The sequence below is a fragment of the Pongo pygmaeus genome, chromosome 9 (assembly GCF_028885625.2).
Source record: "Pongo pygmaeus isolate AG05252 chromosome 9, NHGRI_mPonPyg2-v2.0_pri, whole genome shotgun sequence".
In the NCBI taxonomy this organism is placed as follows: domain Eukaryota; kingdom Metazoa; phylum Chordata; class Mammalia; order Primates; family Hominidae; genus Pongo; species Pongo pygmaeus.
Genome location: NC_072382.2, coordinates 122,668,691 through 122,692,909, shown reverse-complemented (window position 1 = coordinate 122,692,909; position 24,219 = coordinate 122,668,691). Strand labels below are relative to the sequence as shown.

Genomic DNA, 24,219 nt, shown 5'->3' with positions numbered 1-24,219 from the left:
GCTGAAAGGCTCCTAGAGGAAAAGGACCTGACTTCAACTCCTAGCACTCCTGGGCGTTAGCTTCTTGGGGCTCTGCTTTCTTAGTCTGAAAAACGAGGTGGTCATAATAAGCCCAGTTTCCAGATAAGAGGGTTGAGGACACAAGTGTCAGCCAAATGTCCCTGTCAAACTGGCCACTCAGAACCACCTCCTTGTTTACCATTTTCCTGGGCCAACTTATTCCTTCCTCCCCATTCTTCTAGGAGGCTGATGCAGAGAACAAGACGATACCACCCAAGTCATCCTCTGTTCCAGACACCAGTTCTCACATACCCCTTTGGTGCAGTGAGAAGAGCCCAAGATTGGGGTCTGAGTCTGGGCTCTGGCCACTTGCTGTGTGTCTGAGCTTGGGTTAATTATGGAACTCTCCAAGCCTCTGTGCCCTCATCTGTGGAACGGAGTAATAATTCCTGTCTCATGGGCCATGTAAGGATCAAATGAATTCATGAGTGTAGAGCTTCTACATGGTGTCTGGCCTTGTCAGGAGTTATAGCACCCTGCTTCTACTCCCTTCCCTCCTGGTGGCTTGGCTTTGAACTAGGAAGACATGTGAGCAAGGGTCTGGAGCACGTGAGATCCCCATTCAGATACCCTACAAGCCAAGCGAAGCCAGAGGACAGAGCGAATCAGAAAGCCGCAGCAGAGCCCTCCACCGAGCACAGGTAGGGCATTGGCTGGGCTCGCACGGTTGGCAGCTGCGGCTCCAGAGGCCCAGTGGCAATCTTCTAGGGTGTGTACCTCACTCCTGAATGGAGGAGAGGGAAGCCATCAGAGGGAGAGAGGGAGATGAGACGGGAGAGCCCAGCTGCAGCCTGGCAGCCGATACAGTCATCTCAGAAGAAAAAAAGGGCAGCTGCAGTCACGAAACTGCCATTATTGCCCTTTTCTCAGGTGAGTGAAATGACTCCTAGTGACAGAAAAGAACCTTTCGGGAACTCACAATGAAGCAGAGTGTTGTCGAGAGAGTGCATGAACATGGTTGTGGCTAAGGTGCAGTCCAGAGCACGGGCCCCTTTATTTTCAAGTATACCTGTCTGTGAATAATGAGCCGGAAAAGATGGATTTCCTCCCTTCCCAGGTCTCAGTGGGTTGCATGCAGGGATCGCTACGTGGCATGCATCTCTCAAGGAGCCATTGTAGAAAGGACCTTCCCAGGGTCAAACAGCCCATCCCTTCTCCCCTGAGAAGCAGGATGACCTTAACCCATGCTTGAAGGTCTACAGGAAAGGGGAGCTCCCTGCACTCACTGGGTCCCAGACTCAAATTCTGAAGTCCTCACACAGCCACCATCCTCTCCTGGGCAGCCTCACAGTCACTGCTTAGTTCAGACCCCATTCCATTCTCCTGATCACTGGACAGCTGTCTAGTGAGTAAACCTGCATCTGGTCTTCCCACCTCCAATCCGTCCCCCTCTCATCTGCTAGAGCAACCTTCTGGAACCAAAGGCAATTATGCCACTCCCCTCTTTGAATAAAACAAACAAACCACCTGCTCTTAGACAGCTCCCACTAGCGCTCTGGACGTAGTTTATAAAGATCCAAACACATAAACCCTATCATGACTGGCCCCTGCCTACAGCCCTGTTCTCCTCTACCCCCTTTCATGCTTGGCTCCAGTCATCCAGAACCAACGGCACTGCAGTGTACATTTCTCACCGTCCACCTCACCTAGAGTATAATATCCTTTTCTACCAAGGCGATCCTTCTTGATCCTCAGTGCTCTGCTCACTCGTCATTTCCTTGGTGAGCTCTTCCCTGCTCCTGTACCACACCTCGCTCAACTTCTATCAAAGCCACCCCTGCCACTCACTACTCATGGGACTTTGAGCAGGTTCCTTAACTGTTTTGCGACCTCACCTGCCACATTCGGTTATTGTGAGGCTTGAGTTAATACAGTCAAGTGCTCAGAACAGTGCCTGGCCCATAGGAAGCACTTTATACCTGTCAGCTGCTGTTATTACCATCATTATAACTATTATTAATATAGCATGTGTCACACTGTACAGTAATTCTTGGTTTACCTGTCCATCTCTTTGAGTAGATCCTGAACTCCTTACAGGCAATTCCTCACATCCAAGCGGTGCTTGTCAGAAAGCAGGCACTTTGATGAATGAATGAATGGTTGAATTATAACAGAAGCTCATCTCTTTCAGATTTGCATAAATGCAGAAACTAAGCCTCAATGGGGAAGGCAAAGCAAAGCCCTCGCTGAGCTCAGCTGTCACATGGGGAAGGAGTGGAACACTCCACTTTGGCCCCTGGATCAGTATCTTTATTTTAAAGAATGCTGAATAGAATTCTGTGACCTATTTGTAGTTAAAATAGTCTCTGGCTTCAAGGTGAAAAGTGATCTCAGGGGACCACTTGTATTTTTTTTTTTAAATTCAGCAAAATGTCTCTGGACAACCTTCCCAGTGAATTGAGGCCATGAACAGCCCGATCCGCCAGGCCTCTGGGAAGCTCCCTCCACAATCCTTTCTCCTGGGCACCCAGGAGAAAAAATGGAATGAGGCATTTCAGCTTCATTTACACTTAATTCATCAAAATGTCATTGGTAAGAGCTATTCGATGTCCAAGGCTTATGAGCCTTGAATCTAAGCCTTCCAAAGCCCTTTTCTCTTTGAACTTAAATGTGCCATTCCACCAACATGGAGTTGAATGCCAACGGGGTACTTTGTTCTGAACTGTGAACCTAGAGGGGGACACTATCTCTTCCCAAATGTGCTTTACTCTCTCCCAAGCAGGGCCCTGAGGATGGAAAATGCAGCTGTTGTACCTTCCAGGGTACTACAGCTCAGCACTTGACCAAGAATGCCTCCCTACCAAGCGGAAGGGGCCTTGGAAGTCATCTCGCTGGTTCTCTCACTTTACAGATGGAGTGCAATCTCTTTATGGGCCAGAGTTGAACTTGCGTATCAAATTCTGGGCACCCTCCATATCCTCTGTCTGGAAGGACATCTCAGAAGTGAATGCCAATTGTGGCTGCAGGGAGATGAGGCTGTAATTCCTGCAGGGAAAGGCCGTGTGCTGCCATGGACTTGGTCTCAGGTGCCTAAGTTTCACCAGACCTCTGCCACTAACTGGTAGTGGTTCACTTTGTCCTTTGAAACCTCAGTTTGCTTAGCTCTAAAATGGGGATAATAATACCTACTTCACGGTGCTGCTGTAAAGGATGAAAGAGCTAATGCTTGTGAAAGCAGTTTGTAGACATTCAATCACTGCCTAAATGTCAAGGGTTTAAGACAACGCCCAGACAGATACTTGCCTGACTGCGCTGGTTCCCAGGTACCAGCTGTGGGAAGAAGTACTAGCATCTTGACAAAAACTCCAAAACCCTTTTCTGAATGCTCCATCATCTCCAGCCTCCATCCCGCCTACCTTTTACTGACACTCCCAACTCCAGTATTGCTCCAGCCACATGAATGTCCCTGCATTTCCCCAATCCATAAGAAAAAGATTCTCAATTCTGAGCAGCTGCTTACATAAGTGATTTCATCTTGACTTACAGTCAATCTGTCAGCTCCACAGCTCCCTCTAGCTACAGCCCTTTACCTTGCTTTCCCTTACAAGCTACATGACTTTAATGAGTATTCCCCGGCCGCTGTCTCCATCTCCTCTGCTCACTCTTCTTCTTCACAATTCAATCACTGCCATTGGACCTCAATCCAGCTACCCCCTGAAACTGCATTTGCCAGTGACCCCCGTATTGCTCAGCCTGGGAAATGTTCTTCTGTACTTCCTTTCAAGCGGCAGAAAACCTCTTTACCCATTCTCTTTCAGCAGCCTTCACGGGCTCCCGTCTTCCTCCCTCTTGAACATGTGCTCTTTTCCCTGAAAGATTCCTTCCCTACTCATATCTTCAGTTGCACCCACCCATCCATTCACCCTAGATTCTATGCCTTCAGCCTGCTGAAGCCCACTCTAGCCAACTCTCTGCTGAACGTCTCTAAGTAGATGTCCAAAAGGCACCTCAAACTTACCATTTCCAAAGCTAAATGCATCCTCTCTCTCCTCCCAGACCTGTTTTTCCATCTCAATGCTGGGCACCACCAACCATCCGTATGTCCAAGACAGAAACTGGTGAGTCATCCTACATTCTCCCTCTCTCTCACATTCCATATCCACTGGTTCCCCTAGTCCTGATGATTTCTCTATTAAATAGTTTTTAATGGGTTACACAACACTGCATATAGTATAATCCCATTTTTTACAAAAAGAACTTGTGTAAAACATATATGCATTTAAAAATTAGAAGGCATGATACAGAAATGTTAGCCATGGGTATTACCAGGTGGTGGAATTACAAATAATTTTTAGCTTTTTTAAACCTTATCTATTTTTCAAAAAGCATGTCTACCTCTGTATAAGAGAAAAACCTTTTTTTTTTTTTGAGACGGAGTCTCACTCTGTCACCCAGGCTGGAGTGCAATGGTGTGTGATCTTGGCTCACTGCAACCTCTACCTCCCAGGTTCAAGTGATTCTCCTGCCTCAGCCTCCTGAGTAGCTGAGATTACAGGCATGCAGCACCACACCTGGCTAATTTTTGTATTTTTAGTAGAGATGGGGTTTCACCATGTTGGCCAGGCTGGTCTCGAACTCCTGACCTCAGGTGATCCACCCGCCTCGGCCTCCCAGAGTGCTGGGATTATAGGCGTGAGCCACCATGCCCAGCCTATTATCTTTAAAGAGAGTTTTGGAATCTGTACCTTCCTCTAACTCCCAAGCTACTTTTGGTTCTCATCATCTCTTGCAACAATGAAAGCCTTCTTCCCGGCTCCCCTGCCTCCAGTCTTGCCCTCCTGCCCGCTTGTTTAATGCTACAGCTCAAACAGGCCCTTCATCAATGACAGCTGCCCATGGGCCACACTCCCTTACCGCCATGCCCTGCTCCAGGGAGACCCACCTATGTGTGGTTGCTGAAATGGAATCTACCCCTGCACGTTCATGTCCCCGTGACTTGGCTCTTGTACTGTCTCCTCACTGGCATGATCTTCTCTCTCCATGTCTCTTCTTTGATGGCCAACGTCTCTTCATCCTTAAAGATTCAGGCCTAGCATCACCTCCCACAGGGTCCTTCCCCACGTGTCACAGACAGAGTTCAGAGCCCTCCTCCAGTATTCTCTCTGCACCCTGCACTTCCCCATCATAGTCCTTCTCACCCTGCTCTTACCCGAATGGGGCCCCTATGAAAGAATGGCCTCCTTGAGTCTAGAGACTATCGATTCATCTTTGTACCTGAATGCCTTGAACAGTTTCACCAAAACTGTTTATACATCCATGTAAATGTACTGGCATGATACAGAGGGTCCCTGGGATTAGTCCTGGGGCATCTGCTTCTTCAAGCTACTCCAGTCTGTCTCCTCTCTGCCAAGCACACCTCCAGTGAGATACAACATCACTGCCACTCAGGCCTTCTGTGGGCTTAGCTGCGAAGGATCTAACCAGGCAAAACAAATTCAAACCTGAGAGCTTCTCAAACAACCTTCCTTCTCATCTCCACTGCCCAGACACAGCCCCAGGGTGAGAGGCCACCCAACTAGCCCAGTTTGTGTGAATCCACTTGCTTTCACTCTAACCACACTTCCCCCTTTTAATGGGATTACACCAAAAGACGTGCTCTGATGATTTTCATGCATATGCAGAAAATATGCTTGAATTCTCCTCCACGATGAATACACGGCTGTGTGTCTAAGTCCATGGTCTCTGCATGCTTTCCGCTGTTATAACAGGATACCACAGACTAAGCAATTTATAAACAATACAAATTTATTTGTCTCACAGTTCTGGAGGCTGGGAAGGAAGTTTGAGAGCACGGCACTGTCACCTGGTAAGGGTCAGCCATGGCAGAAGTGACTGTACAAGACAGAGAGAGGCACCAGAGGCCTGACTCACTTTATAACAACCTGCTCTTCCAGTAACTAACCTTCCTCGATGATGACACGAATCCATTCCTAAGGGCAGAGTGCTCATGACCCATTCATCTCTTATTGGGCCCCACCTCCCAACACTGTTGCATTGCAGATTAAGCTTCCAACACATGAACTTTAGAAGGACACACTCAAACCACAGCACCCACTATTTTGGGTAAGCAGGTGATAACAAATGTGAAAAGACTGAGGCTCTACAACTTCCACTGGAGATAACCCTGGGCCTCTACACTTTAATTCATATCACTCAGACATACAGGCAGTCACTATATTCCTCAAACTCTCCAAAGAAAGAAATTGGTCAACCCCAAGCCCCTTGTTGGGGAGGTTCTCCTTTATATCAACCTTCATTTCTTCTGCTGCAGTTTCAATTACATGTACCTTGCTTGTTGTCCAGGGGAAACTGTTGGGCAGCCCTGTCCATACACACCTTGGCACCTTATCCTTGTACACATTCTCTTTCTTCCCCAAGTTCCACATGTGCTGCATAAGTGAGAGCCCCTGGAGAGCTGCCATGCAAGACGGCCAATGTCTGGGCAGGATCCCTGGACCCCCAAGAGGAAATCCTAGGCTTACCCAATGTGTTACAGTGGTTTTCACTCTCAGCTGTTGACAATTGGCCTAATTTTATTCTTGGTACTAGCAAACATATACCTCTTGAACAAGAAAAGGGGCATTGAGAGACAGCCTGGTGTCCCTAAGATAATCACTCATGGGGCCAAAACTCATCCCCATGTTTGCTCAGGCATGCCCATGAGGATTTCCCCACATTGTTACCAATAACCCTCCAGGAAGATGACCCAGCACCAACTGCATTCTACTGACCCACAAAGGGAAGTTCCGGTCTTCACTGGAGAGAGGCTGAGGAGGTTCTGCCACTGCCTTGGTGGTGCTCTGCCTGCTGGCCTGGCCCGGCCCATGCTGTCTGCTCTGGCTGACCTTTGTATTGCCTCACCTCACTCCTTGCACCCTGTCCTCAAGCCTCCAGCCCTGAGGCTTCTTTGGGCTGCTGTGATGCAAGAACACTGGTGCATCCAGCTGCAGGCCAGGCTGTGGGCAAGGAGAGGGTCACAGCTCTCACCCACTTGCTAGATCAGCCCGCATGTTTCGCTTTGCACCTCGAGTGCTGTTACCAGTGTCTTGGGAGCCAACTTCTTTGAAGGTGGCCAAAGGGTCTGGGCGCACAGCCTAGAAGTGTTGGGGAGGTGACTTCCTGTGGTCTGAACTTCGGTCAGTGAGAGATGGGACTCAGAGGTACAAGTTTCCCCCTCCTTGCGGTGGACTGTTTAATGAGGCAATCATTTCATAGGGCCTCTGCAGGCTGAACAGTCAGCTGTGCTTAATACAAAGCTATGACCAGCAGCTAACACACCCCTTCTGCATACTCTCCCCGCTTGCTGCCACCTTCCCCTTTGCCTCACCTCTGCATCTGTGGACTTGCACCCCCTGATTTAGTACACAAGATTTGACCCTGGGCTCTGTTTTCTAGGGAGCCTGGCCTAAGACAGCTCTCATACTTCCTGTATGCCAAATTCTCAATCTCTGTGTGTGTGTGTGTGTGTGTGTGTGTGTGTGTGTGTGTGTGTGTGTGTTATTTTAAATCTTTACCAAAAAAATCCTTTGCAGATGAACACTAGAGTTGTGGGGGAAGGGGTGGAAAGGATAAAATAATGTGCTTAAGCACACACAGCTAGTAAATGAATGAACTGAAATTTTAGCTTAGGTCTGTCTAACATCAAGATTTGTGTTCTCTCAGATCACAAGTACCGAGATCAGACAGACCAGGGCTTAAATGCTGGCTCTGAACTTACTATCTGTGTGATCTTTATCAGGTTACCTAACCTCCCTGGGCTGCCATTGCCTCATCTGTATAAGGGACAGATTTAGATGCAAATGCTTCTAAGGTCTCTTTCAGCCAGAACATTCAATAGCCCCAAGGGCCTCACAGGGGTCTCTGCTTGCTGTTACAGCCTCTGGAATTTTCCTGTGCAGCTTGGGAAAGGGGTCACAAAGAAGGGATCCAGGCCTGAGGGCTACCACAATCCTAGGGGAACATCTTGGAAAACATCCCAATCCTTCAAACCTGGGGATGGTGGGGTCCCAGTGTCATCAACTCCCATCCAGGACCAACCCCAGTGGCACACCAACAGCCCTCAGCCTTCTACCTTTTGCTTGCCCAGGAAACTCCCACCCATCCTCCCTAAGCCAGCGCACACATCCCAAGGGAAGCCTTCCCCCTACAGCCCCATTGTGCGCCCACAGTGCATCCTACTCTCCTCTAGATGTTCTCTTACAACGCCTTCCACTCTGCCTCCCCTGCACTTATCACAGCTTGAAATTACACAAGAATGCGATCATTCATTGATCTCCGTCTCACTCACTAGTCCAGAAGATCTGTGAGGGCTGTGTCCATGTTTATTTTGTCCCCCATTGTATCTCCAGTGTCTACAACAGTGGAAGATGTTCAATAAATATTTATTGAATTAATGGGTCAATTAATTAGTTCATGTCAAGTAGCCAAGTCTCAATGAGACCAAAGCAGCAGTATTTTTGCTTGAAAGAAGATCTGGGGTGAATCCTAAGATTCTGACTGTTCAAGTCACTCGGTGTGTGGCTGCATGTCTATGAGTCCCAGACTCCTCTCCTTGTCCTCCAGTCTAGTCGCAGCTCATTAGGGGACTAATAAGGAGATGGCTGTGCACTGACACCGCCGTCTCTGAAGTCGCCCTACCAATCATCAGGCAGCCCAAGGAGACCAAAGAAATCAGCTCAAGGTGAACGAGGACATCAGTAAGAAGGTAAAGAAAAGGCCTGGCATTTCGGCTTTCTATGGTCTAACTATTGAGCTGCACCTTCCCAGTGGAAACCAAATAAGAAGAATGTTTCAGGAGTGGGTCTGAAAGTTTAAGTAGAGAAAGCCACAAATCCTCTTCCACTTAAGCACGTACATCATCAGGCTTGAATCTCAAAAACTGAGGCTCAAGGACTGCAGACGGCTTTCTGCTGAAGCCTTCACCCTGCCATCCCCACCCCCATGGCAGTCGTCCAGGGCTCCCTAGGCCTTCTGCAGCCTTCTGTTGACTTGTCAGCCCTCTGTTTGCAAGCCCCTCTCTGCAAGCAAGGCTTCACTTCCGAACCAGCCCTCTCTGGAGTCCAGTCGCCCTGGGTCGTTCAGAATTCCCAGAACAAGGCTTGCCATTTTACCCTGCAGGGTCATTGCAGATGCCGTCCATGTTCTGTCAGGCAAACTCCTGAAGTATCGTCCCTCCTCAGTTCTTAAATACCTTTTCCACAGTTCTCATCTACATAGGACTTTTCCCAATCCCTTGTCAAGGACGGCTTATTTAACACCTCAAATAGTATTTTTATCATTGAAGAGTAGGATTTTAAAAATTTATTGGATTTCCAAGTTTGTTTGATATAAAGGGTTCAAAGCATATTAATTCAATAAAGAAAAAGATCTGGGTTCCAATCTGAGCCCTGCCTTATGCTAACAGTGTAGCTCCCGACAAGTCATTCAAGCTTTCTGGGCTCGACTGCTCATTTGTAAAGTGGGACTAACAACCAGCTAAAAGGTGTGTTTAAAGAGGATTAGCGATAATGCATGTAAAACACCTTGCACATCAGCACATGCTGGGAGGCTGCAGGAGCTCCTTCTACCATTGAAAGCCCAGAGGGGAAAAGAGTTGGATCAAAGTCACATCAAGAACCCAGGTCTGTGCTCTCTGCATTGTGTCCTCATCACCGATCCTGATCATTAAAACTCAGTTATGGAAATATGGATGGTGAATTAGCAATGACTTAATTAATTTTTACAGTTGTTAATAGTGTGTACAAAGAAAACAAGAGATTTCCCCCTGGAAGAACTTTCTATACCCTTGCTCCAACCTAACAGATGTCTGACATCCTCCAGTGCTCACCTGAATGTTAATCACGTCTCCACATTCACCCTGAAAATCTACATCAGGTCCAAGCACACCTTGGCTCTTGGTCTGTAAAAGGACATTAACGCTAACCAAAGATAACACAAGATGTAAGAAAATAACTGTAGCTGTGACCAACTCCTCTGCCAGTCAATCCCTTTGCCCTGTTATTTAGCCATGTCTCCCTTGGCAGTATCTCTCAAGGATCCAAGCCAGCTGATGTGGGTGCATTCTCTTCTCCCAGGGCCTGTTCAAGCTCTGCTAGGGAGTGCTAATGAGCCACAGAATAATCAGAACAATCAAAAAGCACCAAAAATGGAACCCAAACTCCCTAATCTGTGTTAATCAGTCAAAGCCTCCATGACTTGTCACAGGCTCTGGACTGGGAAAGCCACGGGATAGGGATCGCTGCAGGCTTATCCACCACTGCACGTCTGTGCCAGCCCAGGCAAGATTTATAGAATGAGTGGACAAATAAATGACAAATGCATGAATGATTGACTGAACAAATGGAGGGTTCATGAGCGTGCAGCACAACCTCATGCCCTTCCAATCCCTCCCAGCCCACCCTCAGGCCCAGATCACTTGTCCTCTCCTTACCCTAGCGATCAGCTCCCCGACCATTCCCGTCCAGGTGCCGTTGGCCTCGGGAACGCCGTACACGCCATCCCCAACCAGGCGGATCTTGTAGTTGAATCGGAGGATCTCTGCCAGCTCCTTGAGCATGTCCACACAGAAGCCCTCGTAGCGGTCATTGCCTTCCATCTCCTGGTGGTTCCCCTTCAGCATTAAATATGGGTTTTCCTGCAGCAAAACTGGGCAGCTGTCATTCTCATCTTAGCCCTGGTGTCTCAGCCACATGTGATGGGGAGGGCCAGGGGCACAGAGGGTCGGGGAGGACATGGGGCAGAAGGAGGAAACTGATGTGGGTAATAGGCTACTTTGGGGTGATGACCCAGCTCCTCTCCCTGATGTGCTCCTTAAAGCTGTCCTTTAAGGTGCTTCTGTTGTCAGGAACACACAGTGGTTCCCACTGCATGGAGGGTCAGGCTCAAGCTGCTTCAACTTGTTTAAGGTCATCATCTGACCCCGCCCTCTATCTCTTTCTTTATTTTCTACCCCTGCTTTATTCCAGACAGACCTATGGCTGGGCATTATCAGAGATATAAGGATGTCTGCAATAAGCAGGCTAGGTAAGAACAGGTACATGAGCAACTGCAGTCCAAGGACGGCATTGGGAAGAGGGCAGGTCTCTCCAGTGAGATGTCCAGAGAAGGCTCCAAGCTGAAGATGGGATCCAAGCTGGGCTCTGGAGGAGGGAGAACACTGAGAGATGGAAGGGCTGTGAATGAAAGGCATGGGCCAGGGGAAGGCACAATCAAGGGCATGATCCTGAGTGGCTGCTCAGTGGGTGATGGACCTTCCAGGGTAGCCAGAGCACAGGTTGTGAGCTGGGGCGAGATGGGAGGAGAAATGTAGATGGATGGGACTCAGATGCCAGGATGTGGTGGCTGTACATTACACAAGGTATAGGGGGGACGCATCAAGCATTTTAAAGATGCAGCGCTGTGAGTAAGGAATACTAAGTAGTAGGAGAGGAACCATCCAGGGGTAAGGACAGACCCTCTCCTGAGATGAGACCCTGAATCCTGGGCTGCAGGATTAGATTGGAGACAGAGCCAGAAGGATGTAAGAGACACAGAAAGGAACAGGCCTGATAACTGGTTGGTTGAGTGTGGGTCCTCAGAGCCTTGGAGCCCCGGTGGATGACTGACAGAGGGTGGTGTCATGACGGGCTCGAATGCCTGGAGGGGAGAAGGATTTGGAACAGGTTGAATCCGAGGTGCTGGCAGGCTATGCAGGCAGAAATGACCCACTGGGTGTTTAAAATGTGAAGCAAGGGTAAGACGGGGCCAGAAATTGGACATGTCGTACAGAGATCAAGGCTGAAGCTGGGGAATACGTGAGACCATCAAGGTGAAGAGTTGAGAAAGGGCAGAAGAGGAAGAAGTAGAGGCCCTGGGGAGAACCTGGTCTTAGAGAGTGGGGAAATGAAGGGCAATCATAGAAAACAACACAGAAGCAGCCAGGAAGGCTGAAAATCAGGGAAACGTGGTCTTAGCGTCAAGGAGGAGGAAATTTGAAGACAGAGGATGTAGCCACTCCCACCATTCTCATAAACCGAGCAGGGCTGGGAACCAGCGTGTTGATCACGTGTCACTGCCGACCTTTTGAAGGCAGGAGTGGTGGGGGCAGCAGGACTCCATAATCGTAGGATGAGGACTGAGTGAGTGCCACAGGAGTGAGGGCTGTTCAGCATTTTGACAGGTTAGGAGCTAAGGGAGGCAAGGCGGCAGGCACACAGAGGCAGATCGCCTCTCCTCCAAGCTCCTTCCCCACCGCAAACAGCAGGGCTGGGGGGTCCCACGGGCCCACCCAGTTCTGTGATTCTGTCACTCCCTACGTTGGAGGGCAGCTTGAAGGGCAGCAGGGTGTAGGAAAGGTGAAGGCGATGGTGTTTTAGGATGGGACAGTCCAGGGTATACTTATAGGCAGGAAGGGAAAATCCCTGGAAAAGGGGAGAAAAGAGGAGGACAGAACCATGCTAGCTGGTGGAGCAAGGGCCCAGGAAGCGCAGGGTGGAGGCACGGTGGGGGTGGGGTGAGGTTGAGGCCTGAGCCTGGAGGTGAGGTAGAGGGTGTGGGTGGGTTCACAGAGAGGAGGGAGCTCATGCTGGCCCCAGAGTTGTGCTGAAAGTGGGGCAGATAGGCTTGAGGCTTGGTGTGTGGGAAGATTTTCAGCAGAGCCGCTCAGGGGATGCGACAGGGACAGAGGAGAGCTGGGCTCAGGGATTACCAAGGCCCAGCTGCGGAGGGGAGGCTGGATGCAGACAGGCAGCTGGGAGCAGGGGTGGCAGGGATAATCGGGCTTGGGTACAGGTGTGCATGGAGAAACCTCTACATCACGATTCTAGGAGCCGGGAGAGGAAAGCACCGAAATCCCGATGGGCGGAGCTCGCTCTGAGAGGGACTTCTAGGCTAGGGAAGATGGAGGGCCAGACAGACCCAAGGTCATGGAGGGACCGTGCGGGAGAGCAGGGTGTGGGCGTGATTAAGTGGGCAGCCGGAAGGCAAAGGTCCTGTGTCAAGGAGCGGGAGCTCTGAGTGGAAGGTGATGTGATTCTGACTCTGGATGAGTCCACTATCACGTCAATGAGATAGGAAGGGTCGGCCTGCCTTCCACACACACTGACCTCAGCACAAGGGCTTCTCCCTGCACAAACTCTCCACACACTCCCCCATCTTCCACCTCACCTAGTCATCTTTGTCCGCAGAGTCACACTGCCTCCTCCTGTGCCAACCCATGTCTCAAAACTCCCCTGCTCTCATGCCAGGGCCCACACAATCGCCCTCCAATGTTTTCCGATTTGCGCCTGCTCTAGGTACAATGGGAGTGGGGCCTGGGACAGACTCGTCACCTGCTTGGTTTCCCTACCTGGCTCAGCATTAAGCACTTGCTAATCATGTAAGAAGCAAACAAATGGCTTCCTGGACAGGGCATGGCTGGGGGTTTCCATCTCAGGACTCGTAATGTCCCATTGTATCTTTGATTGTCCCAAGGGGTGTCACAAATGCTCCTCCCCAAATACTCACTACTCTCAAGTTAATTTAAAACTTATTGACATATTCAAAGTGAACAGATACAAGGCCAGTCTTGGAGACGCGTTGGAAAGCCCAAGGATGGGGATGGTTAGGGCTCACTGGCATTTTGGAGAATGCTGGGGGGTTGAGTGCTGGCCTGGAGCGGGGTGCTGTGAACGCGAGGTGAGAATGTGGCAAACCGCTGAACATGGGGCCTGATACAGAAAAGGTGTTCAGGGAATGGGAGCGGCAGCCAATTCCATGTGTTTGCTGGCATTAACCAATAAATCATCCACATGTCCCCAAGTGTGCCCTGACCAGAGCAGGGAGACAACATGAATACGTGCTGAGTTTTAAGGGATAAATCATTCAGGATTATCATTTGCCAAGGAAAACCCACAAATGGTTGCCCAGGAACTGAATTAAGATCATCATTCCTGGTAAGAGCTATCGAATTGGATCAGCCACTATAGGCACACACGCACAAGAAAAGAGCCAAGGCTAATAGTTGTTCGAGTTGTACTTACCACGTTGTTAAATGTCACCTCACATACTAGTGTCCTGCCTGCACCCCACCCCTCATGAGCATGTGCACGTATGTGAATAAGCACACGTGCACACACGCACAAATCAGGGTGACTTTCCCAGACTAGCAACAGGACCCTGTGGACTTGGCATAGCTGTGGATCTGTGCCAGAACTCTAAGCACGGTGTAATTCCCAGCTCTGACAGGCTGGCGGTACAGCCCCGCCACTTCCCCATCTCCCTCCCAAAGTCTTGCTGGCTTTTAAGGGACACCCCTACCCTGTAGGAAGGAATTCCTTCACTCAGATTCTAATTATTGAGCTCCTACTTTGTGTCAGCCCCTCTACCTTCGAAGAGCTGTCATCCTAGAAGGGGAGGTAAAGCTTTAAACAACAACCTCTAATAAGAGAAATGCGAGGGGCAGGGCAAAATGCTGGAGACAAGGAGAGGACAGGAGTTAGAGCAGGGAAGGCTTCGTGGGAGATGTGACATCTGAGCAGAGCCTTGAAGGATGCATAGACATTTCCAGCTGGAAACAGAAATTAGAGGGAAGGGTAACCCAGGCATAAGGAACAGCATGTGCCAAGGCAGGGAGGGGCAGGATGCAGCGAGCAGGTGTTGAGCCATCCAGTGGCACTAGACCCCACGCTGCATGGGAAGGAGAATGTGAGGTGGGCTGGGCCTGGTTACGAAGGGTTATGTCCCAAGGTAAGGAGCAGCAGGGCCTGGGCAGTGGCTGAAGGATTGTAAGGAAGGAAATGCCAGACCAATTCTGATTTTCAAATGGCCACGCTGACAGGAGGGTTGGGGGACAGGCAGAGAAAGAAGGGAGCCTGCCAGCAGAGTATGGAGCGGCTCCAGAGAAAGAAGTAGAGGGGCCCCGATCTTGGATTAGGGCAGGGGCTTTGAGGATGGATAGAAGAGGACAGATCCAGAAGTTTTTTAGAGACTAAGAAGACAGCGGGAAGGAGGTCCCAGCAATCACACTGGGGGCTGCACCCCCTCCCCCAAAGTGGACTCAGCCAGGCTGTTCCCAGCTCTCTGCTGGACAGCGACACTGCAACCCTCTCATCTTTCCGGCATTTTCTTTTTTTTTTTTAATTTTATTATTATTATACTTTAAGTTTTAGGGTACATGTGCACAACGTGCAGGTTTGTTACATATGTATACATGTGCCATGTTTTTTTTAATTTTATTATTATTATACTTTAAGTTTTAGGGTACATCTGCACAACGTGCAGGTTTGTTACTTATGTATACATGTGCTACACCCATTAAGAAAATGTGGCACATATACACCATGGAATACTATGCAGCCATAAAAAATGATGAGTTCATGTCCTTTGCAGGGACATGGATGAAACTGGAAACCATCATTCTCAGCATTTTCACACTGGTTCAGATAAGCTAAGCCTGAGCAGAGATGGGCATGGGTGAAACCCTGGGGGCTGGAACTGCTCTCTCAGTCCTTGCTTCGACAGCTCCCTCTGCCAAGAATACCCCTCCCCCAGCAACCACTTTGCTGTGTCCTCACCTCCACCAGGTCTCTGCTCAATGCTCCCTTTCTCGGAGAGGCCACCCTGACCACTGGGTAGCAACATCACCAACCCTCTCAGCACCCTGGGCCCTTCCCAGCTCCAGCTCTTTTTCCTCAGCCTTGCTGCCTTCTAATTCATTGTTTGACAACATTGCTTTTTACTGTCTGTCACACATTCCTTGCTGGAATGTAAGATCCTTACAGGCAGGGATTCTTGTCTTTTTGGTTCATGGATGCACTCTGAGCACCTACAACAGTGCCCAGCAAATAGCAGCACCCAATAAACAGTCATCGCATAAATAAATGAATGAATGAAAATGTTCAGTGATCCCATCTCCTAACAATGAAGGGAAACTTAGTAGCCTGGCATTCAAGCTCCTAAGCTCTATGGAGCCAATCCACTTTTCTGGCTTATGCCTCTTCCCTTTCTTACCAGTGTCTGTTTCTCAGGAAAACCTGTACCTTTCAGCTTTTCCTGAACACCTGACAATGCCCTCCTTCATTCACCTCTCCTCCCCACTCATTCCCTGTTTTTCAGAGCCCATCGTTAATGCCCCTTCTTTCCTGAAGGCTTTGCTGACCTCCCCATGGAGGGGACCTCTCTCTCCTTGAAACCCCACAGCTCTAGGTGTGCACCTCTTTCTAGCTTTTATCTCCTTCTGTTTACAGATCAATCATTTCAGCCCAGGGCGCCTGGGTCCCAGGAGTTCATAAAGGTAGTGATGGAGGTCCTTGAACTCTTTTCATTATCTCCAAAAGCCTAAAAGACATGGACATATTTGCAGACCTTGCACAGTTAGCAATGATAAGGCTGAGGAGGCGAACTCATGCATCGCCTCTTTCCTTTGGGCTGCAATGATATCGGTGTGGTACCACTGGCTATCTCCTGCTAATAAGATGCTGGGCCAGGCAGGGAAAAATGCTTTAGATTAGTTAAAAGGGGGAGGGGAGGAACAAACTAATTACTGCTTAATACATGTAGTTGGTTTAATTGACAAATCTTTTAAACATAAGGTCTTCAGAAGGGAAGACAAATAATACCTTTGGCCATGTATGCACTTGACTTATCCCATCCACTAACGTACAACCCCAGGATAGAGACTAGAGCTGAGTCCTACTCATCTTTGGTCTCCAGGACTGGGTACAGCACCTGGCACATGGCAGGCGGACAGGGAAGGGAGGGTGAACTTGGCAATTACTGAATAGAAGAGAATCAAATAGAAAAGGGCACATGGTCTCTTGCCCTATAGATTCTTTTTTTTTTTTTTTTTGAGAAAGTCTCACTCTGTCACCCAGGCTGGAGTGCAGTGGCACGACCTCGGCTCACTGCAACCTCCGCCTCCTGGGTTAAAGTGATTCTCGTGCCTTAGCCTCCCAAGTAGCTGGAATTTCAGACGTGTGCCACCGTGCCCGGCTAATTTTTCTATTTTTTTTAGTAGAGACAGGGTTTCGCCATGTTGGCAAGCTTGGTCTCAAACTCCTGGCCTCAACTGATCTTCCCACTTCAGCTTCCCAAAATGCTAGGACTACAGGCATGAGCCACTGCACCTGGCCTCTTGCCCTATAGATTGAGAACTCTCTTTTTACCACCTGGAAATGAAGAAACAGGCCATGTAAACCCACTGACATTCCCATGTCTGCTTCAGGATGTGGTGGCGGAGGGTCCTGTTTTGTACACAGCAGGCACCCAGCAAGGTGGGCTGCTGGGAAGGGGCAGGGGTCCGCAGGGTCTGGATCCAGCTCCCCGCTCTATGTCATAGGTCCCCTTCCCTTGCTCCTGCACAGTTGCCCCAGCTGTCAGGGTGCCCCCAAGAGGCACCACAAACTGTGGTGTCTCTCCACCCCAACCCTCCCCCCACCTGCTCTGGAACTCATCAAATATCATTTCCATATGAAACAGCAACTTGAGTGTAATTATGCTGTCATAAATTGGGCTCAGTGCTGTGATTAGAGCTCCCATCTTCTGTTCAAGGGGCAGCCTGTGAGTGCTCAGAGCCGGGGAGGCACCCCAGGGAGCTGCAGCTGGGAGCCCAGGAGAGCCCACTTACCAGGATGGTGGTGACGACCAGGGTGGTGTTGAAGAGAGTGTCTGAGATGTTGGATGCATAGAGGTGGCTGTCCATGCTGAGGCCCTCTGCCACGTGCCACTGGCCGATCTGAGGAGACCAACAGAGAGGACTGGGAAGAAATGGTGGCCTCCAGAGCTGGAAGGAGCCAAGAGGCTGACCTCTGCCTCCAGCTGGGCGGCATGTGAGCAGGGAGGGGTGTGGAGTATGGAGCAGGGGGCTGGACTGCAGAAGGGAGACTGTTACCCAGGGTTGGGGGGCTGAGGGAAGTGGGGGCTGTAACAGTCAGGGAAGAAAGGAATAAAGAGGTGGGGGAGAGGTGGGAGAGGAAAATGGAGAAATAAATCAGGAATGAATGCAGTTTGGTGAAGTTCTCTCACACAGAAAGGAATGGAACATGTGGAATCACATTATTTTGAGGTAGGGATGGGCTGCAGAGCTCTTTTGATCGGCCTGCCTTCAATCATTTGATTATCAAAATAAGAACCAGAAGGCTATACTGGAGAGAACTATGCCCTTTGATAAACATTTGCTGGATGGCTGAATGAATGAATGAATGAATGAACCTAAACAGGTCTAGTCCAGATTGAGTCATTTACTAGCTGTGAGAACTCAGGCAAGTTATTCACATCTTTCAGAACCCCAGTTTCCCCATGTATAAACGGGGATGATAATGCTTGTCCTGCCTTCTCAGAGCTTCTCATGTATGTGCCAGTGGGTGTTCCATTATTTACCCAGACCCAGGAACACAGATCTCAACAGTGAAACCTTAGAAAAGTGACTGAACCTCTCTGAGCAGGTTTTCTCATCTAAAAAATGGGGATAATAATAGAAACCTCATTGGGTCATTGTAAGAATGTATTTAACCTGGCACTCAATACATGCTGCTTTCCTTCCACGTTGTCTTTCGTTTTCTCTCTCTATTGTGTTTTGTTTCCTTTATTTTGTTTTTATTTTATTGTGATAAGAACACTTAATACGAGATGTATTCTTTTTTTTTTTTGAGAAGGAGTCTTGTTCTGTCGCCCAGGCTAGAGTCCAGTTGTGCGATCTCAGCTCATTGCAACCTCTGCCTCCCGAGTAGCTGGGATTACAGGTGCCTGCCACCATCCCCAGCTAATTTTTGTATTTTTGGTAGAGATGGGGTTTCACCATCTTGGCCAGGCTGGTCTCAAAACTCCTGACCTCGTGATCCACCCACCTCGGCCTCCCAAAATGCTGGGATTACAGGCATGAGCCACTGCGCCTGGCCGAGATGTACTCTTTTACCAAGTTTTTAAATGTACAATACATTACTGTTGTCTGTCTCATTGTCTCAAAGACCTCCAGGTGAAAAAAATCCACAACTTACTCAGTTCTTCATTCTGGAAAGTTACTTAATTCTAAACTCAACAGCAATGGGTTTTTAGATTGCTTGTTTTTCCCAACGGATCTCTCCTTTTAATTTTTTTTTTTTTAATAAGACATGGGATCTTATTATGTTGCCCAGGCTGGTCTTGACCTCCTGGACCCAAGTAATCCTCCCGCCTTGGCCTCCCAAAGTGCTGGGATTACAGGCGTGAGCCACCACATCTGGCCAGAACTCTTTTTATACATATAAAAATATACACACACATATCTATATACATAAAATCCCAATATATCTCTACTAGCTGGAGCCCCTGGCAAATCATTGCTGTTGCTGAGTGTTTTTAGGTGGGCAGCCAGGAGAGACGGCTGGCTAAAAACGCAATGAAATGCACACACCCTTCTCTGCCAGGCTTCTGCAGGCATCAGCAGCAGCTTCCCTGGAAGACCCACACAAGTTCCACAGATGCCACGTGGTTCTATTCTGCAGAGCTCGGCTCCGGGTTCTTTTACGGAATTCCCAGCAACAATAAAGACATGTTGCACCCTTTCCCGCCGCCCCCACCCTATGGGGCCAGAGGATTGAGAGTGAGAGGGAGCGGCTCCCTGCCTTCACAGTCTGGAGAAAGTGGAGAGTGTGGATGGCAGGGCCAGCCAGGCCCACCCCAGACCATCAGCTGGGAGCTCTCGTGGGCCTCCAGTTCCAGGCAGGAGCCTTATGGTCTCTACAGTTGGGCCTTTCACGTGGAAAAGGGGAGATGACCAAATGCTCCCGTCCACGCCCTGCAAGAATGCCACCTGGAAAAGGGTGGGTAGCTGTCCCCATCTCTGCAAGGGCAGCATGGTTCAGTGTGTGTTCACGTTCCTTTTCAGTTTACAAGCGAGGCCTCATACACATCCATACAACAAGCCCCGTTTTACAGATAAGGAAACTGAGGCCAAAACAAAAGAGCCCACCCAACTTGCCTGAGGTCACAGAGCCTGTCAGCTGAGAGGCCTGAGCTTTAAGTCCTGCACTCTTAAGCCCAGATGAATCTTCCCGAGGAAGCCTGCCTGATCATCCTGTCTGACTCCTCCACCATTCAATCGCACATGCTTGTTTACCTATGCGTCTTCCCCACGAGCAACCTGTGTGGCTCAGGACAGCAGGTGCTGGCCTTATACTTATGCTTGTACCCTTGCTCTGGGCCTGGCCTTGGAAGCGGGGGAAAACCACTGTCTATCAGCAGATTGCTGTTGTTGGTGAGGCGTGGGCAGAAGGCACTTTCTCTTTCTCTGAGCCCTCCTCTGGCTTTGGGAGCTCCTATTGTCTCTCAAAGGGACCAGCCAGGCCACGTTATGGCCTGAGATTCCCCTTCCTCCTCCTGTCTGCATGGGTGAGAGATGAGCTGTTAGGTTTCCAAATGAATGCGGAAAGGGTAATAGTTACTGGACACCTGATATGTTAGATGTGTCAAGCCTATCATCTCTGAATTCTCCCACCAACCCTTTCAAGTAGTTACACGTGTTTCTGTTTTAGTTATGAAGAAACTGAAGCTCAGAGAGGTTTAATGGCTTGCCTAAGGTCCCCCGGATGGCAGGTGTAGCATGGGCTTGAACCTAGATCTGTCTGACTCCTGATTCTGTGAACTTTCCTGTTTCTGCTGCTGTCTCTTAGGGTGGGGATATGAATGTGCCCCTCACTTAAGCAGGCCAGGCTAACTGGGGAATGGCTTCTAGGGCCATTCCATTAAGAAATCCAGATAAATAGCTCTCTTCTCCTTGGTCTTGACACTCCACAAAGCCAGGTGAAATTATTGTCCTCAAAGAGGCTCAGTTTCCCTGTCTGAAAAATGGATAGAATTGGCCCCCAGTGGTCTCCTAGGCTGGGAGGGGCTATACTTAGGCAGAAAGAACAGAAAGAGCAATTGGACTAGATGTCAGCACTGGGATGTCTGGAACAGGACTGAACTCCTTAGAGTCCTTTCTGTCATCCTAAACCTCATACCAACAGAGCCAGTAAGACCTCAGCTCCCCGCTACTCACTTTCCCACCTCCACTGTTCTCAAGGGATCTAATCCTCACTAACCACTTGCCAAAAGAAGCCCTGGCCCCAGACTCCCTGGTCTTACCCAAGCCATGAGATAGGTAAAAGCCAGGGGTATAAACTATATACCCAGAGCCAGATCCAACAGCCTGAGCAACGCACTTTCCCACCTCCCTCCTCTGGGGACATGGCAAAGAGACTAATTAGCCCCCAAGCTCCAGTCAGGAAATGAATCCCCCGCCCACCCTCCCATTAGCCCCCAAGAAATTAATAAACTCATCAGATCCAACAAAGCGGCTTGGCAGCTATTACCCAGTGCAATCTAATTGCAGAAAGGCAGTGGGAGGGAAAGGGAGATTCAGAGCCAGGTGCCCTGGGATACAGGCTAGTTGCCCCACCCACTGGGCACCCTCGAAGCCACACATGTGCCAGGAGTGGGCAGGAGACATAGCTCTTTCATCACTGACAATCTGTGGCTCTGACTCCAGCCAAATCCCTTTGCTCCACCCTGCTGACACCTGCCCCCCAAACCTCCTGTAGGAACAGCTGTTTTGTAAGCCGCTTCCACATGCCGACATGTGCAGGCTTGATTTTGCTTCAAATAATGTCTCTTCTTGGCTCCCTCTATACTTTCTGCCTCTCGCACTTGCTCTGCCTTTCCACTGTTTAGAGGCCCCAGGGGTTGCAGTGGAGAAGGAGAAGGTATGGATTTGGACAGGGCCACTGCTAGCCTACATACAGCATCTTAATGCAGATAAGAAAAAAGCATCCCTCTGGGCTGATGTGGCCCTGCCAGTGCACCCTGGGAATGCAGAGTTCGAGCTGGACTTCATCCTTGGGCGTTGCACAACCAGAGCCACCAATGCAAAGTTGGACAGGAGTTTAACCTGGCTTCTCTGCTGATGAGCTATGTGAACTTGGGTAAGTTAGTGAATCCCTCTGAGCCTGTTTCCCCCACCTATAAAATGGGGATTAAAATAGTAATTATTACCTCATAGGGGTTCTTAAGATTAAGGGAGATGGTGTATGTGCAAGGTACTGTGTCAACCCTTATTAGTTTTTAATACCATTGCCCAAGGCAGAAGGTGGGATCTCCTGTGTGCTCTGTGAAAGGCTTCACACTATGCGCTTTAGTTGATTAGGCAGATTAGGACGGTGTCTCAAAGTATAGTTCCCAGACCAACAGTATCAGCATTAGAAATGCAAATTCTCTTCTTCTCTGAGATGGACATTTGAAAAACAAAATTAAAACTGAAAACAAATGCAAATTCTTGGGCCCTACCCCAGAATGACTAAATCAGAAATTCTAGGAGTAGGGCAGGCTGCATTAGAGCAGAGCAGAAAGACCAACTCAGACGACAAACAGGATGACAGAGAAAGGTTAGGGTGCAGAGATTAACAGTGCTTCAGTGCCTGCCCATGCTCAGTTAGGAAATGTTTACAAACTGGCTCTCCTGGGGGAAAAAAAAAAGACCCTGATGTGTAACATTTGCCAATTTCTGTGGTGTAAACACACCCGCTATGGCTGATTTAAAGCTGCCAACATGATGTCACCAAGCACAGAGCTGGGAACGGATGTGTACAACGGACTCTTGCAGGCTGGGGCAAGCCGGCTCCAGCACGACTGGTGCCCGCCATACTCACAGGGGCTCTGTGCTGGGCACTAGAAGGTGATGCATACTAATCCCATTGCCACCCCCACTGTATTCATAAGGAAAGCAGGGTCCAGATAAGTTAATAATTTACCTAAGTCGCAGAGCTGGTAAGTAGAAAAAATAGTATTCCAAACAAGGCCAATGGCTGCTTAATTGGTTCCACAATATTTAAAACAAATGTGTAGTCCTTCTACCTACAGATTCTTAATGCCATTACAAGAAGCATTTTATGATAGGAGTGCCTAGTCAAATATTAAAATTTAGGTAAATATAACCGATATGGGATGTGTTTGCACATACATAGAATGTATCATTTACCCAACATCCCCAAGGGACACAGGTGGATATAAATTAATAATGATCTTGCTCCTTAAGCATTAAAATTTGGAACAGTTTAATTATTTATTCAAAACCATTGTTTCCAAAACTCCTTTCTAAAGGAATTATTATGTTCCTCTGTCGTTTTGAACAGGGAGCCTGTCTACCTTAATATGCAATGTTATCATTATGAAGCCAGTTATTACACTGTGCCGTGATACAGTGCTACCCTTGGGGTTACTGAAATGTGGAGGGCCACTGCCTGCAGTTCTGCACTTTTATAAGTTAATTTGTCTGCTTCTCAGTGTCTGTTTCTTTTCTCACTGTGAGCCATCACTTCTTGCTCCTATTACAACTGCTGTCTACAACTGCTGTCTCTGAGCCTCTGTCTTTCTAGGACCCCTGGGTAGAGCAGCCAGTGACCAAGCTTGAAAGAATTTTAAGGAGAGCCTAGACAAGGGGGCTGATGGGGCCACAGGGTTGTAGTGAATGGCTCTGCGACATCAATAGGGGCTACCCATAGTCCTTTGGAAAGGTGATGACTGTACAACTGAATGAGTGCCAGGGACTTGGATTTGGTCTGTCGTGTGACCCCAGGTCAATATAAGCAAGCTGGTCACTTCTGCGGCAATGCACTCCAGGAAGTCCTGCACCCAGGGGCCAGGACCACAGGGGTCCTCTGGGGCTTCCTGACAGAGGCTGGCATCAGGAGACCCGCATTAGTACCTGGCACTATGGCCACAGGTGGGTGACCCTGAGCAAGTCAGTTAATTTCCTCGAGCCTCACCCCTCCCCAGCCTCCACCCTAATCAAAATCCCCAGTGACCTTGCCTGGGACTAGAATCCACTCTGGGCCTCCCTGTTCCGTTCTTCACACAGCAGCAGCCAGTCATCACTACCAAATCTCACATACATGCCAGTCCCTGCTTAAAACCCTTCAATTCTTTCCTATGTTGGCTTAAGGATAGAGACCAAAACCCTTACTATGGCCTGCAAAGCCCCATGAGGTCTGTCCTTTGCCCGCTCTCCATCCTCTTCTCATGCTCTTTGGTCCAGCTTTACCTGTGCTGCAGCCACACCTACCTTCTTCCCACGTTCAAGTGCAACAGGCTCCTTCCCACCACAGCCTCTGCACATGCCATTCCCTGTCTGGAACTCTCCTTGCCACATGAACCCCTGCCCCCCAGCCCCTTTCAGCTAGTTTAGGAGTTGGC

At 49.1% G+C, this 24,219-nt stretch overlaps 1 protein-coding gene across 11 annotated transcripts in view; it reads right to left on the bottom strand.

The window, feature by feature from the left end:
• Positions 1–24,219, bottom strand: part of GRIK4 (glutamate ionotropic receptor kainate type subunit 4) — a 476,655-nt gene that overhangs the window by 72,780 nt on the left and 379,656 nt on the right. For all 11 annotated transcript variants that reach the window (XM_054440160.2, XM_054440159.2, XM_063671507.1 and 8 more), the window contains 2 exons: positions 17,642–17,749; positions 10,490–10,693 (listed from right to left, as the gene is read on the bottom strand). In XM_054440160.2, the coding sequence (XP_054296135.1) occupies positions 10,490–10,693; positions 17,642–17,749 (312 nt within the window). The remainder of the gene's footprint in view (positions 1–10,489; positions 10,694–17,641; positions 17,750–24,219) is intronic.